Source organism: Enhydra lutris, unplaced genomic scaffold (assembly GCF_002288905.1).
Source record: "Enhydra lutris kenyoni isolate GAN:26980312 unplaced genomic scaffold, ASM228890v2 scaffoldscaffold27, whole genome shotgun sequence".
Taxonomy (NCBI): Eukaryota; Metazoa; Chordata; class Mammalia; order Carnivora; family Mustelidae; genus Enhydra; species Enhydra lutris.
Genome location: NW_019154111.1, coordinates 27,131,769 through 27,147,097, shown reverse-complemented (window position 1 = coordinate 27,147,097; position 15,329 = coordinate 27,131,769). Strand labels below are relative to the sequence as shown.

The 15,329-nt window shown below is 36.3% G+C and overlaps 1 protein-coding gene across 1 annotated transcript in view; it reads right to left on the bottom strand.

Annotated features, from left to right (window-relative positions):
- Nucleotides 1–5,410: 5,410 nt before the first annotated feature.
- The window catches only part of LOC111152025 (transmembrane protein 168), a 37,126-nt gene continuing 27,207 nt past the window's right edge, over nucleotides 5,411–15,329 (bottom strand). The window contains exon 5 of the mRNA XM_022510298.1: nucleotides 5,411–7,770. Coding sequence (XP_022366006.1) covers nucleotides 7,223–7,770 — 548 coding nt within the window. The 3' untranslated portion in view covers nucleotides 5,411–7,222. The remainder of the gene's footprint in view (nucleotides 7,771–15,329) is intronic.

The following is a 15,329-nucleotide window of genomic DNA, read 5'->3' as shown; positions in this document are numbered from 1 at the left end:
ATTTTTATAGTCGCAGGCCTTACACTGAGATTTTTAATCCATTTGGAATTTATTTTTATGTATGGTGAAAAAAGTGGTCCAGTTTCATTCCTTTGCACGTAGCTTTCCAGTTTTCCCAACAACATTTGTTGAAGAGATTATCTTTTTCCCATTGCATATTCTTTCCTACTTTGTTGAAGATTAATTGACTATAATTATGGCTTTATTTCTGGGCTCTTTATCTGCTCCATTGATTTATATGTCTATTTCTGTGTCACTACCATACTGCTCTGATTACTACAGCTTTATAGTATATCTTGCTATCTGTGATTGTGATACTTCTAATTTTGTTCTTTTTAAAGATTGCTTTGACTATTTGAGGTCTTTTGTGGTTCCATAAAATTTTACAATTATTTGTTTTAGTTTTGTGAAAAAATGCTATTGGTATTTTGATAGGGATTGCATTAAATCTGTAGATTGCTTTGGGTAGTATGGACATGTAATCAGTATTTGTTCTCCCAATTCATGAGCATGGAATATCTTTCCATTTGTTTGTGTCATCTTCAATTTCTTTCACCCGTGTTTTATAGTTGTCAGATAGGTCTTTCACCTCTTTAGGTAAGTGTATTCCTAGGTATTCTTTTTGGTGTCATTATGAATGAGACTATTTTCTTAGCTTCTCTTTCTGCTACTTATTTGTGTATAGAAATGCAATCGATTTCTGTATATTGATTTTGTATCCTGTGGCCTTACTGAATTCATTTATCAGTTCTAGTAGTTTTTTTGGTGGAGTCAATATAGTATCATGCCATCTGCAAATGGTGAAAGTTTTAATTCTTCCTTACCAATTTGGATGCCCTTCATTCCTTTTTCTTGTCTGATTACTGTGGCTAATCCTTCCCGTTGACTGCTTACTCTTGATAATAGGTCCAATTCCTCCCCTCTTGATGACTGAGAATTTTTAAAAATGTGTTCTGTATTGTACATAAAAGAACAGTGGAGAGTGAAGTGTAAGTTTGTGTCTATTGAGGGAGTGCACGCCTTTCATTCTGTGATTAGGGTGAGGAACTTATCCTTCAGAATTCTCCACAAGTTGAATTGGGCTGGAGCTGGGCTGGAGCTTTAATTAGATTGAGTTCACCTTCACTTAGCCCTGTCCCTAATCTCCCATGCTGAATCTCTCAAGAAACTGAACAATTTGGTTATTTTAGTGTTTAAACTGGAATAAGAGTTGTTTCACTTTTAGATAGTTAAGATTCAAATGTGATTCCAACTCTGGCAATTGTGATTCACAAAGCTACCTAAATGCTCTCTCAGTCCTCTTCCACTGCCAGTTTCTTGGCAAAATTTCAGCGCAAGGAGGCATGCTTTTTGAGTCAATCTTCTAATGACCTTTGAGACCCATCTCACCAGACCACAATATCCTCAAAAGTTCAATCAGTTTCTTTTCTTCTGCAAAATCTTCTCATCTATGGCAGTTCCATTTCTAAGTCCCCAGCACTCAGACAGGCACGTGTCCCAGCTCTAGAAGCTGCTCTGTCTCTGCTCGCTTATGTAGAACTCATCTCTCTTTAGATTTATTGCACCTAGACTTGCTTGTATATACTACTCTGCAATAGCTCCAATAAATTGTATGCTTTTATCTGGAATTTTTCTCATGCTTCCACTGAACCAAAGTTCTTTTGTATTTCACATCCTGACCAGAAGTGGATGTCAATTTCACTGTTTTTATAAAAATGAAATTTATATTTGCTTCAAGTTCAAGATCGTGAACACATGCCTTTGTATCTCCTCCAGTTCCTATTAAATTACTAGTAAAGGAACAAGTACATGGTACCATCAAGATGTAGAGAAAGAGAGGAGCCTTCTCACCAGACCAGTGATTTCAGTACACATCCAGAAGGCAAAATGGATAGAAGAGTATTGAACTGGGGAGCCAGAGTGAAGCAAGCTGTAGCCTAGTAGCTTCACAGAAGATGCTTCTGGAGAACAACCTCTGACCAGTCCAGAGCAATCCCAGAAGGGCTCTAGCATCAAAGATTGCTGGGAAACTAAGGGAGGGGCTAAAAAGTGAGGGTGATATTAGTACAATTAATAATTGAAGGTCTTTATATTGGCAGTTGCTCCTCTTGGGTATGTTTATGAGCTTATAGCCAGGTGTTTGGCCCCTTGACAAAATATCCAAAATAGGTCAGAGAAAGACAAATACCATTATGACTCACTCATAAAAGTATATCCATCCTAAGAGGTGGTTGTGAGGACTTAATGAAATAATGTATACAGAAGTGCTTTGCACAGTTCCTAGAACATAAAAAAATTGATAGCCGTTGTCATTTTTATTGTGACTGATGTTTAGTTGCTTTATGTAGAAAGGAATCCAAAGATTAGGTGTTGGAAAAAGGAGTATGGTAGAAGATAAATAGGTGAGAATGGGTATCAATGTAGGTGGATATGGATTACAAATTAAAATCCTCACCCCATTTTCCTTACTAATACCTTCTTCTGGAGAAGAAGAAATCAATATATTTAATGGCACCCAACTGAAATTCCATATATACAGAAACAAAATTGTTTTGAGAAAATTCGTGCTATTTGCATTTCTAACCCAGAAGACAAAGGATTTCTTGGAAAAAAAAAAATCTCTATAGAGTGTCATTAATATCCAATATTATACCTAAAGAATCTTCAATGTCCTGGGGTTAGAAGGATAGAACAAAAGACCTGCTACAAAAATAAAATGTGCTATGATGAGTGCTGTGAAGTGTGTAAACCTGGCGATTCACAGACCTGTACCCCTGGGGATAAAAATATATGTTTATAAAAAATAAAATAAAAAAAAAATAAAACTGCTTTGAAGTCTTCTGACAAACTAAAAATTAATGTAAATCCTGCTTATCAATACACTGTTATGTCTTAATATAAAAATACTTTTGCTCTCCATGGAGTAAACATTGCTGGTCTCAGAAGATATACCATGCTCCTCTCTAATCCTTGGCACACTACTAAAAATCTTCAGTCTTTGGACACCTGAGTGGCTCACCTGGTTATGCATCTGCCTTCAGCCCAGGTCATGATCCCAGAGTCCTGGGATCAAGTTCCACATGACTCCTTGCTCTACAGGGAGCCTGCTTCTCCCCCTACTCATACACATTCTCTCTGTCTCTGACAAATAAATAGAATCTTTAAAACAGAAATCTTCAGTTTGGTATAGATCAATATTTACAGGTACAGACCAAACAGTAACAACAAAAATTGACTAAAACTCTCTACTTATTCTAATTAAGACTTAAAAATGCTGTGAGGTCATCACACAAGGTGACTGGTCAATTTTATATTTTAATCAATCAAAATGGTTTTTATGTATAAATATTTAAAAACTTAGTGACTAACCTATGGATTTCAATTTTGAATCAGCTTTGGTCAATATAGAATAATAGCAGCAACTGTACTTCCTAATACACATAAATAGAAATTACTGTCAATGAGACAATTTCTCAAAACAACTACTACTTAAACGTCATTGTTTCATACTTTATGTATTACAACTAGAAGGTAGGGAAGATACCCCAAAAGTGAGATAGTCATAGTTTCCCTGGCTTTGAACCTAGCCTGAACATGTTTGTTACAGGTCAATTTTTTCTGACTTTACAGTCTAGTTGTTACAGATGAGCACAGCCAACTTTCTTCTTTGTTCATCACTTCCTTTTAATAAATTCCATTTGTGATTAAGTCTCCAATTTGTCTATGTGTTTCTAATGGGAAATCAATGAAAGATTCAATCTTTATTACATCAGAGTCCTGATGAAAATGAACTCAGCCAACAAAAAGCTATCTTTTTGCGACATGAGCTATGTTTTCATTCAAACCTGTTTTTCCTTCTTTAATCCTGACACTACTTTTTAAAAATGTGAAATGTTTGGGGCACCTGGCTGGCTCAGCCAATAGAGAGTATGGGACTGTGGATCTTGGGGTTGTGAGTTTGAGCCCTATGTTTGGGTGTGGAGTTTACTTAATAAGAAAAATATATTTTTAAAAAAATGTGAGATGTTTTCCTTTCACTGATTCTATAATAGTCTTTAGTAATTATTAATTTAATGAGGCTCTTGAAATAATAGCCACTTAAAATTATAAGAAAATGAAATAATTTACAATCAAGTTATTCCAGTTTCTCCTTAGGATTCTAAATTCACTCAGTCAAAAATATTCTTTTAATACCTATTATGGGGCAAGGCACATTTGTGGGTAATTGTATTATGTTTTCAATAGAGGACATGTTCAAAGATACTGATAGATCCAAATCCTTTGAGCATTCACTATGAAATATACCAAGCAACATTCTTAAAATCAAACCATTTTCTTCTGGCATACATAATGTGAGCTATCCTCTGAGGAAAGGTAATGTAGAACATTATTTTGAAGGAGACTAAACTCTAAATGGGAAAGAATACATATAAAAAGGTAGTACCCAAAACAGCAAATATATTTAGGCCAAAATTTACAAACAAAATGTACAGTTACAAATAGATTCTAATGAAGATTTTACTGGAAAAAAAAAAGCCCACCCATAAATGCATTAAATATAAATGCATTTTAATTAGCAATGCAATTTTTAATAGACTTATGAAAACACTGTTCATAAAAATGGTCTTCTGTACAATTCTGTATTTATTAAGAAGAGCAAGATAGAAAGCTATGCAAAGATAAATCCAAATATCCCAGGGAAGAAGAGTTTAGTCAGAGCAAACTAAAACAAAAGTTTTTAGTGAAATAATGGCATAACTGAAAAATTATAGGAAGAGAAAGAACTTGACTCCCTTAATTCATCACAGAACAGTATGTAGTTTTTTAAGAGATGTTTTTAGGGTGTAGTGCTTTTCTGGTTTCAGCAAGGTATCATGTAAGAAAACAAATTAAATCAACATTATATTAAAAAACATCTCCATTTTAAACTATTTTTTGTGGGCTGATAAAGTTTTGCCCTGAAGTAATTCCTATCATTCCCAGTAACTCCTTCATAAACATATGGTATATAAAATGAAAGACGTAAGAAAATTATCCTTACTAATTGCCAGATCTAGTTTTTAATCTTTTAAGTTAGAGTAACCAATCAATTTATCCTTCCTATAATATTTTTTCTCCATATTATATTCTGTCAGTTAATGTTTTAAAATGGCAGCTTTAACTTAGGATGCCACCTCTTAACTGTCATTTTATAGTTTTTTGTTTGGGAGGAGAACTCAAAAAGTGGGTACTCTCTGTGGTTAATAAATTGGCTCGAGTCACATTTTTAGCTCAGAACTTTTTTGGTCATAGAAAATGTGTATCAGAACACTAGTTTTGTGGCCGTAAAGTCTGCTACCTTTTGAATCTGATTTTTAGTACCATCTTAATATTATGTTATAAAGAACGCAGATTATACCTTTATATTTGGCTTTCTCAGAGTAAAGATATATGCTTTATTTAAAGCTAATTTGCTCAATATTAGCTTTTAAATTTAAAAGATTTTACTTAATGCTAATTTAACTTTTTTGTAGCTATAAGCTCATAATTTTACCACTTGGCTTTTCTGCTACACTAATTCTGAACAGTAATGAAACATTACACTATTTCATTTGGATAATGTTGATATAAATATGTAACCAAATATTGGAAAATTTCAAATCAACTTGTTACAAACCATGAACTCTAATAAATGGGCATTTATTATGACTATCACTTTTAATATATTAAAATTATTCAGTAACTGTTTTTTGCACATTAAATGAAAAATTAATTTTTAAAATTTTATTCAAAGCATTAGGAAAATCATATTCAAAACACAGAAATAATCAGACTGTAACAATGCTGCATAGATAGTGGTTCACAAGTTCCCTGACACTAAGTGACTTCTACCTAACAAAAACTTCAATTTTTGAGTCACCAGGTAGAAAATGGTAGAGGCATTATTTTCTCTCTGAGGCTGGAAAAATGGCTTCAATGGTGAGAAGTCACACTTTCAACAACAAAGATTAGATTATCCCCTAATTTAATTCTACTCCCCTCTTGTTACTTCTCAGATAAGAAAATTTAGAATGAAAGGATTACTGGAAGGGAATGGGAGGTAAATTACCTCTTAGGGGATACCCTGGTCAGTGCCTGCTTTAATCAGACAAAACACTGAATTAAGTTTTAAAAATTACAACCACACCATTATGCATAACTAAAATTGCCAATATGAATACTTTTTTTTAACATAATACAGTACATGTATACAAGAAAAAAAACGACCTGTTTCTAATCCTTTGACCTTCAGTAGAAAAAAATGTCATCACTAATGAGAGATCTGAAAGATAATTTTCATGGCAGAGCATTAATTCCATAGAAATCAAAATCATTTCTGAATAGTGAAAATGGCCTGAATCAATGAGAAACTGATAAATTTTTTAAGAGTTTACTTTTTGAAAGAGAAGACAATTTATATGGGAGGAATTTGTAGCTGGAAACATTGTTCATTAAAACAGTTACCTGAGAAAGACTCTTAAAATTGCCAGTGCTTTCAGAACCCCTCCCTCCACCCCAACAATGCAGGAAGGAGCGATTTGTAGGCTTCTAGCTTCTTACTGTTACCTACATGAAGAAAGTTTTGAACTCAACAGTTGTTTGAGCTTTACTACTACACTGATTAAAAGGCCACAACCAAGACATCTGAATGGTAGACTATAAGTGCATTTTTGCATTCATTTCAGGCTTCTCCCTTTAATCCTTTTTTTAAGAAAGAGTTTGTAATTGTTCAAATGGTCTTGGACTCAAACCTACTGTTCACACACACAAAAAAAACTTTTGTAAGCAAATTGGAAGTTTTCTTATAATAGTAAACAAACTGTCTGGTCTACGTTCTCTAATCCATGCCTAGAAAATAAGGCATTATTAATTCTTCATTGGCCACTGCAGAGCATAGACAAGTGTTTTCTTTCTAATCAGAGGCATATACAAACATTCCTCAAAGTGCATTGTTATTTTTAGCCTCTGTTATGCATTTACACAGCATGAGCCATTTATGACTCCTTACATACTTGTAGGATAAAATGCTTATTCCCAACATCTCACAAACACCATAATTACTTGAGAAAAGACAAAATGAGAGCAGCTACAGAAGTAGCAAGGTTTTTTTTTTCCACAAATAAAAAAACCATATACAAGAAATGGCAAGTTAGTGATAACTGGTAGTATGAACTCTCAATAATATTCCACTTTGGGTTCCAAATTAAGATTTGACAAGTTTGAAGCCTTGTCCTGTGTCCAGCACAGTAGGAAGAAACCAACTCATTTTTAATCTTTTCAAACACCTGAAACAACTTTTGCAGATCCAAAAAAGGTTCAGACCACACAACCAATTTGCCAAATGCACCAGTGGATACGTAATACGAGGAAAGTGCAACATCCAGTGCTTGGCCACGTCACTGCCCGTTGGCAGATGCAGGGTGTAGTCACTCCACCGCTTTGACACAGCGTAGACGGCCTTCACAGTGCGGCCCTTCTCAGTCCAGCAGATGTTATTACAGGGGTTGCAGTTATATTCCACCCAGTCTTTTGTAAAGTCACCCAGCTGTGGTGGGTCAGCTTCTTCAATATCTATGGTCTTTGTCATCTCTGCTCCTTGCACTGCAATGTACTGATCATTGATTTTTCTCACTTCTTTCACCCACGGAGTTGAATTCTCACTGTCTAATACGATAATAAGGCGAGAACAGAAGGAGGCATTCTTTTCTCTCCACCATTCTAAAAGTGTGTCAAGGCGCAGTATGTCTCCACCTGTGAACAAAAGAAAATTCAATAGAGTAATAATTTTTCTGAAGCCTCCTCTTAAGTATAGTTTAAGTTCCTGGCATTAAATATGTAGGCCAAAAAAAATAGATAGAGCCTTCCTTTCAAAGTATCTTGTCAGAAGAGTTTTTAAAAACAGATTTTCAGGGTGCCTGGGTGGCTCAGTGGGTTAAGCCTCTGCCTTCGGCTCAGGTCATGATCTCAGGGTCCTGGGATCGAGTCCCGCATCGGGCTCTCTGCTCGGCAGGGAGCCTGCTTCCTCCTCTCTCTCTCTGCCTGCCTCTCTGCCTACTTGTGATCTCTCTCTGTCAAATAAATAAATAAAATCTTTAAAAAAAAAAAAAACAGACTTTCAACTTCGGGTAAAAAAAAAATCCTTGTTACATTGAAAAAGGAATAGGTTATAATAAATTAAGAAAATTATATTTATGAAGTTAAATTTAGTGAAAAAAATGAAAAGTCAATATTCTATATCACAGGCAGCAAATTATGGCTCAGGGGCCAATCCAGCATGTCACCTGTGTTTGTGCGGCCTGAGAGCTAAGAACTGATTTACATTTTTACATGGTTAAAAATCAAAAGAACAGAAGTTTGCAACATGTGAAAATACAAGAAACTTAAATTTCTTCTTCTTATTTCCATAAATAACATTTATGTGCATTCTGTCTATGGATGCTTTTGTTCTATAGTGCCTGCGCTGACTAGTTACAATAGGGACCCTATGACTACTAAGCCAAAAATACCTTGCCCTTTAGAGAAAAAGTTTGTTGGTCTTTTGAAAACCACTGATCACTGATAAATTAATGTTACCTTGCCTTATACATAGACACCTACCGAAGGAAAAAGAAACTCTTCCTACCTGTATCAAGAATGAGTTTATAGTGGATTTTTTAAAGATTTTATTTATTTGACACACACAGAGAGAGAGAGAGCACAAGTAGGCAGAGCAGCAGGCAGAGGGAGAGGGAGAAGCAGGCTCTCCACTGAGCAGGGAGCCCGATGGGGAGCTCGATCCCAAGACCCTGCAATCATGACCTGAGCCAAAGGCAGCCACCTAACTGACTGAGCCACCCAGGCACCCCTAAATGTATTTTATTACCTGAAAAACAACACAGGATTAAAAAAAATACATACCCAGAAAAGTCTAAAGCAAATTTATCTTAAAGCTAGTAGGTTTTATATCTAGTTCATTATAATAGGTCTTTTTGTATTAATTTTGATTTTTAAATATATGGCATTAAAATACTATCTTGACTATTTAATTTTTGGCATCCTCTTAAATTCTGTGACCCAAGCAAGTGCTATCCTTACTCATCCTACTCTTGGCTGTGTTTCAATGGTACATTAATATTCATAGAATCATTCCAATTCTAGGGAATTTATCCTAAGGAAAGGGCAGAAATGGGGACAAAAATTACATATAAAGATCTTCTTCCCACTGCTATCTATGATAGTGTAAAATCTGAAACAACCAGGAGGAATGGAAATTATGAGAGAATTATAATAAAATGGTATTTTTAAAAAAATTCTATTGACAAGAAAATGTCTATAATACTAGGAGAAAAAGCATGGTATGGAAGTGTATCTACAAAAACAGTAGTGGTTATTGTTGGGTGTTTGGATTTCAGGTAGTTTTTGTTACACCTTCCTATATTTTCGACCATTTTTACACTGAGCATATGTTACTTTAATGATCAGAACAAAGTCTTAACATGGTATAATCTCCATGTTAAGATGGAGATTACGGCACAAGCTCCAACAATTTCAGGTACACATCTCTACCTAGAGCAATCATTCTCTTTGCTAAACTATCAAAATGACACTGGAGAGAGAGAGAGAGAGAATCCTTTAGTATTTGGATTCTATTAGTAATGGGACCTCTGAAGCCAGGGCATAATAACACATTCTTTATGAACAATTAATATTCTTTTATTCATCAGCCTACTATATCTTGGGCTTTTGACAATGAAAAAGCTATTTTATGAATTGTTCTTATACTCATGCTTATCATTTCAGAGGCACTATCTCAATACATGGTTTCTGTGTATTACTAATGTGTTGCTTCACAGAGAGCTCCAGAAGATACCTTTCGTTGTATAGTAAAATGTTAACTTTTCATTATTGCCAGTTCTATTCAATTTCTCATAGAGATCAGAGACTGACGGAGATTACAAGAGCTATTATACAAAATCCATCTGCCACAAAACATCATTGTCTAACTTGCCTTCTACAACTATTTCAATAAATATCCTAAAAGCACATTCTAAACTAATTCTCTTACATACATGCTCTTTAGATATCAATAAGAGACTTAAAGGAGCATTAAAGCCTTTTCAACTGACTATTTCTCTTCTCCTGTTTTGTTTTGCTCTGCTTTCTCCTATGAATAGGTTCTATGTTGCATTTGGCTTTTGGCCCAGATGCAAAGTACTTACATTTATCTCAGCTAACAGCCATCTGATGCAGTTAAAGTAATTGAGACTGCTTTTTAAAGGCTTTATCTGTGATAAACTGCTTTATAGATTATCTACATTTTTTTCATTTAATTCTCTGTCATTAATAATTGTTGTTTACTCTGAAACAAAGAGGCAAAAATAACTGATTCCATCTTATGAAACTCCATAAATTAAGGAGACTACTATATATTATAAGAAATACTGTGAGTAAAGGTATGTGATATAAGGGCAAATAGAGATTCTCTTTCTCACAGTGGTACTTAGTTCTGGACCTGCTCTTACTTGCTAACTCCCATGTAAAATCCAGACATGATGTTTCCTATTTTACAGGTTTTTAGAAAGATGTAATTCTCAGAGCTCAAAGCTCTCTGTCACGTGGACTGGGGTGAATTAAAGCATTTTCCTTTGAGCAGGAGGGTTCAGTACTATCATCTGCCTTTGAGGGTTATGTCTCTAGCAGCCCAAGGCAGGAACTGAGTGAAAGGAAGGCTCAGCCTCTATCCCCAGTTCAACCTGGTTACCTCCAAGGGGGCTTGGTGCCTCAAGCTGAGAGAGTATAGCATTGCTGAATTATGGGATGAACCTGCCCTTCTTGGAGAAGGCAGGGCCACGTGCTTTCTTTATTGTGTTCTACTTTTTACCATAAAGTCTCCAAAAAGAAAGTTACACATAGAAGAACAAATCTTCTTGGCTAAGAAAGGAATTCTGTAATGGTCAACTCATTGGTGATATATTCAAAAAATATTATAAAGATACCATTCCAGAATGTAATTGCTAGATATTAACCTAAAATATAGCCACACTTTATAGAGTTTTTAAGTCTTCATAAATTATTGCTAACTCATAGTGAGTGAAAATTTAAGAACACTGATAGATATATGTTACTTGGTGTCTATTATTTTTCCTAGGAAAAGAAAAAGTTCATATAAATAGTAGGAAACTATACATCTAGAATTTACTTCCAAAGCCATCTTTTAAAAGATACTTGAAATAAATTTTTAAAAGATTTAAGTGGAAAAATACAAAGTTTCTGAAAAATGTTTACATTAATAAATCCTTCATGTTAACTTATAACAAGCTTACTTTTAAAATTATTTTCTTAAAATACTTACAAATAACCAGGGATATACGCATGACCACCAAAATTATGTCTTTTTCCATTTGATTTGGGAAGAGTTCAGTATTATAAGCAATACAGTAAATTTTCAATAATCAATCCCAGGCTTTAGGTCTGAAATGCTATTACTGTCAGGATTTTTGAATTGACTAAACCTTTTTTTCTGTGCTCTAAGGTCAAGTACACAGACTGGTATACTTTACCTAGAATTAAAATAGCCATCAAGGGTTTCGGAGAGGAGTCAAGATGGCGGAGAAGTAGCAGGCTGAGACTACTTTAGGTAGCGGGAGATCAGCTAAACAGCTTATCTAAAGATTGCAAACACCTACAAATCCAACGGGAGATCGAAGAGAAGAACAACAGCAACTCTAAAAACAGAAAATCAACCACTTTCTGAAAGGTAGGACTGGCGGAGAAGTGAATCCAAAGCGACGGGAAGATAGACCGTGGGGGGAGGGGCCGGCTCCCGGCAAGCAGCGGAGCAACCGAGCACAAAATCAGGACTTTTAAAAGTCTGTTCCGCTGAGGGACATCGCTCCAGAGGCTTAACCGGGGTGAAGCCCAGGCGGGGTCAGCTCGGCCTCAGGTCCCGCAGGATCACAGAAGGATCGGGGGTGTCTGAGTGTCGCAGAGCTTACAGGTATTAGAACGGGGAAGCCAGCTACAGAGACAGAGCGGAGGAGTGAGCTCTCAGCTCGGGGTTACCTTGAACCGGTTGCAGGCTTGGTCAGCTCGGAGCGCGGCCGGAGGCCAGGGTGACGGGAGTAATTGGGCGCTGTTCTCTGAGGGCGCACTGAGGAGTGGGGCTCCGGGCTCTCGGCTCCTCCGGGCCAGAGACCGGGAGGCCGCCATCTTCATTCCCACCCTCCGGAACTCTACGGAAAGCGCTCAGGGAACAAAAGCTCCCGAAAGCAAACCCGAGCGGATTACTCAGACTGGCCCCGGGTAAGGGCGGTGCAACTCCGCCTGGGGCAAAGACACTTGAGAATCACTACAACAGGCCCCTCCCCCAGAAGATCAACAAGAATCCCAGCCAGGACCAAGTTCACCTACCAAGGACTGCAGTTTCAATACCAAGGAGAGCAGCGGAATTCCAGAGGAGGAGAAAGCAAAGCACGGAACTCATGGCTTTCTCCCCATGATTCTTTAGCCTTGCAGTTAATTTAATTTTTTTTTTCTTTTTCAATTTTCTTTTCTCTTCTTCTGCTAAATTTTTTTAACTTTTACCGTTTTCTTTTCTAACGTTTTTTAAATAGTTTAATATATATATATATATTTTTTTTTCCTTTTTATATTTTTTCTTTATCGGTTTTCTTTTTTTAATTGATTTTTTTTTTTTCTTTCTGAACCTCTTTTTATCCCCTTTCTCCCTCCTCACGATTTGGGATCTCTTCTGATTTGGCTAAAGCATATTTTCCTGGGGTTGTTGCCACCCTTTTAGTATTTTACTTGCTCCTTCATATACTCTTCTCTGGACAAAATGACAAGGCGGAAAAATTCACCACAAAAAAAAGAACAAGAGGCAGTACCAAAGGCTAGGGATCTAATCAATACAGACATTGGTAATATGTCAGATCTAGAGTTCAGAATGACGATTCTCAAGGTTCTAGCCGGGCTCGAAAAAGGCATGGAAGATATTAAAGCAACCCTCTCGGGAGATATAAAACCCCTCTCTGGAGAAATAAAAGAACTAAAATCTAACCAAGTTGAAATCAAAAAAGCTATTAATGAGGTGCAATCAAAAATGGAGGCTCTCACTGCTAGGATAAATGAGGCAGAAGAAAGAATTAGCGATATAGAAGACCAAATGACAGAGAATAAAGAAGCTGAGCAAAAGAGGGACAAACAGCTACTGGACCACGAGGGGAGAATTTGAGAGATAAGTGACACCATAAGACGAAACAACATTAGAATAATTGGGATTCCAGAAGAAGAGGAAACAGAGAGGGGAGCAGAAGGTATATTGGAGAGAATTATTGGAGAGAATTTCCCCAATATGGCAAAGGGAACAAGCATCAAAATCCAGGAGGTTCAGAGAACCCCCCTCAAAATCAATAAGAATAGGTCCACACCCCGTCACCTAATAGTAAAATTTACAAGTCTTAGTGACAAAGAGAAGATCCTGAAAGCAGCCCGGGAAAAGAAGTCTGTAACGTACAATGGTAAAAATATTAGATTGGCAGCAGACTTATCCACAGAGACCTGGCAGGCCAGAAAGAGCTGGCATGATATATTCAGAGTACTAAACGAGAAAAACATGCAGCCAAGAATACTATATCCAGCTAGGCTATCATTGAAAATAGAAGGAGAGATTAAAAGCTTCCAGGACAAACAAAAACTGAAAGAATTTGCAAACACCAAACCAGCTCTACAGGAAATATTGAAAGGGGTCCTCTAAGCAAAGAGAGACCCTAAAAGTAGTAGATCAGAAAGGAACAGAGACAATATACAATAACAGTCACCTTACAGGCAATACAATGGCACTAAATTCATATCTCTCAATAGTTACCCTGAATGTTAATGGGCTAAATGCCCCAATCAAAAGACACAGGGTATCAGAATGGATAAAAAAACAAAACCCATCTATATGTTGCCTACAAGAAACTCATCTTAAACCTGAAGACACCTCCAGATTTAAAGTGAGGGGGTGGAAAAGAATTTACCATGCTAATGGACATCAGAAGAAAGCAGGAGTGGCAATCCTTATATCAGATCAATTAGATTTTAAGCCAAAGACTATAATAAGAGATGAGGAAGGACACTATATCATACTCAAAGGAACTGTCCAACAAGAAGATCTAACAATTTTAAATATCTATGCCCCTAACGTGGGAGCAGCCAACTATATAAACCAATTAATAACAAAATCAAAGAAACACATCGACAATAATACAATAATAGTAGGGGACTTTAACACTCCCCTCACTGAAATGGACAGATCATCCAAGCAAAAGATCAACAAGGAAATAAAGGCCTTAAATGACACACTGGACCAGATGGACATCACAGATATATTCAGAACATTTCATCCCAAAGCAACAGAATACACATTCTTCTCTAGTGCACATGGAACATTCTCCAGAATAGATCACATTCTTGGTCCTAAATCAGGTCTCAACCGGTATCAAAAGATTGGGATCATACCCTGCATATTTTCAGACCACAATGCTCTGAAGCTAGAACTCAATCACAAGAGGAAATTTGGAAAGAACCCAAATACAGGGAGACTAAACAGCATCCTTCTAAAGAATGAATGGGTCAACCAGGAAATTAAAGAAGAATTGAAAAAATTCATGGAAACAAATGATAATGAAAACACAACGGTTCAGAATCTGTGGGACACAACAAAGGCAGTCCTGAGAGGAAAATATATAGCAGTACAAGCCTTTCTCAAGAAACAAGAAAGGTCTCAGGTACACAACCTAACCCTACACCTAAAGGAGCTGGAGAAAGAACAAGAAAGAAACCCTAAACCCAGCAGGAGAAGAGAAATCATAAAGATCAGAGCAGAAATCAATGAAATAGAAACCAAAAAAACAATAGAACAAATCAACAAAACTAGGAGCTGGTTCTTTGAAAGAATTAACAAGATCGATAAACCCCTGGCCAGACTTATCAAAAAGAAAAGAGAAAGGACCCAAATAAATAAAATCATGAATGAAAGAGGAGAGATCACAACGAACACCAAAGAAATACAGACAATTATAAGAACATACTATGAGCAACTCTACGCCAACAAATTTGACAATCTGGAAGAAATGGATGCATTCCTAGAGACATATAAACTACCACAACTGAACCAGGAAGAAATAGAAAGCCTGAACAGACCCATAACCAGTAAGGAGATTGAAACAGTCATCAAAAATCTCCAAACAAACAAAAGCCCAGGGCAAGACGGCTTCCCGGGGGAATTCTACCAAACATTTAAAGAAGAACTAATTCCTATTCTCCTGAAACTGTTCCAAAAAATAGAA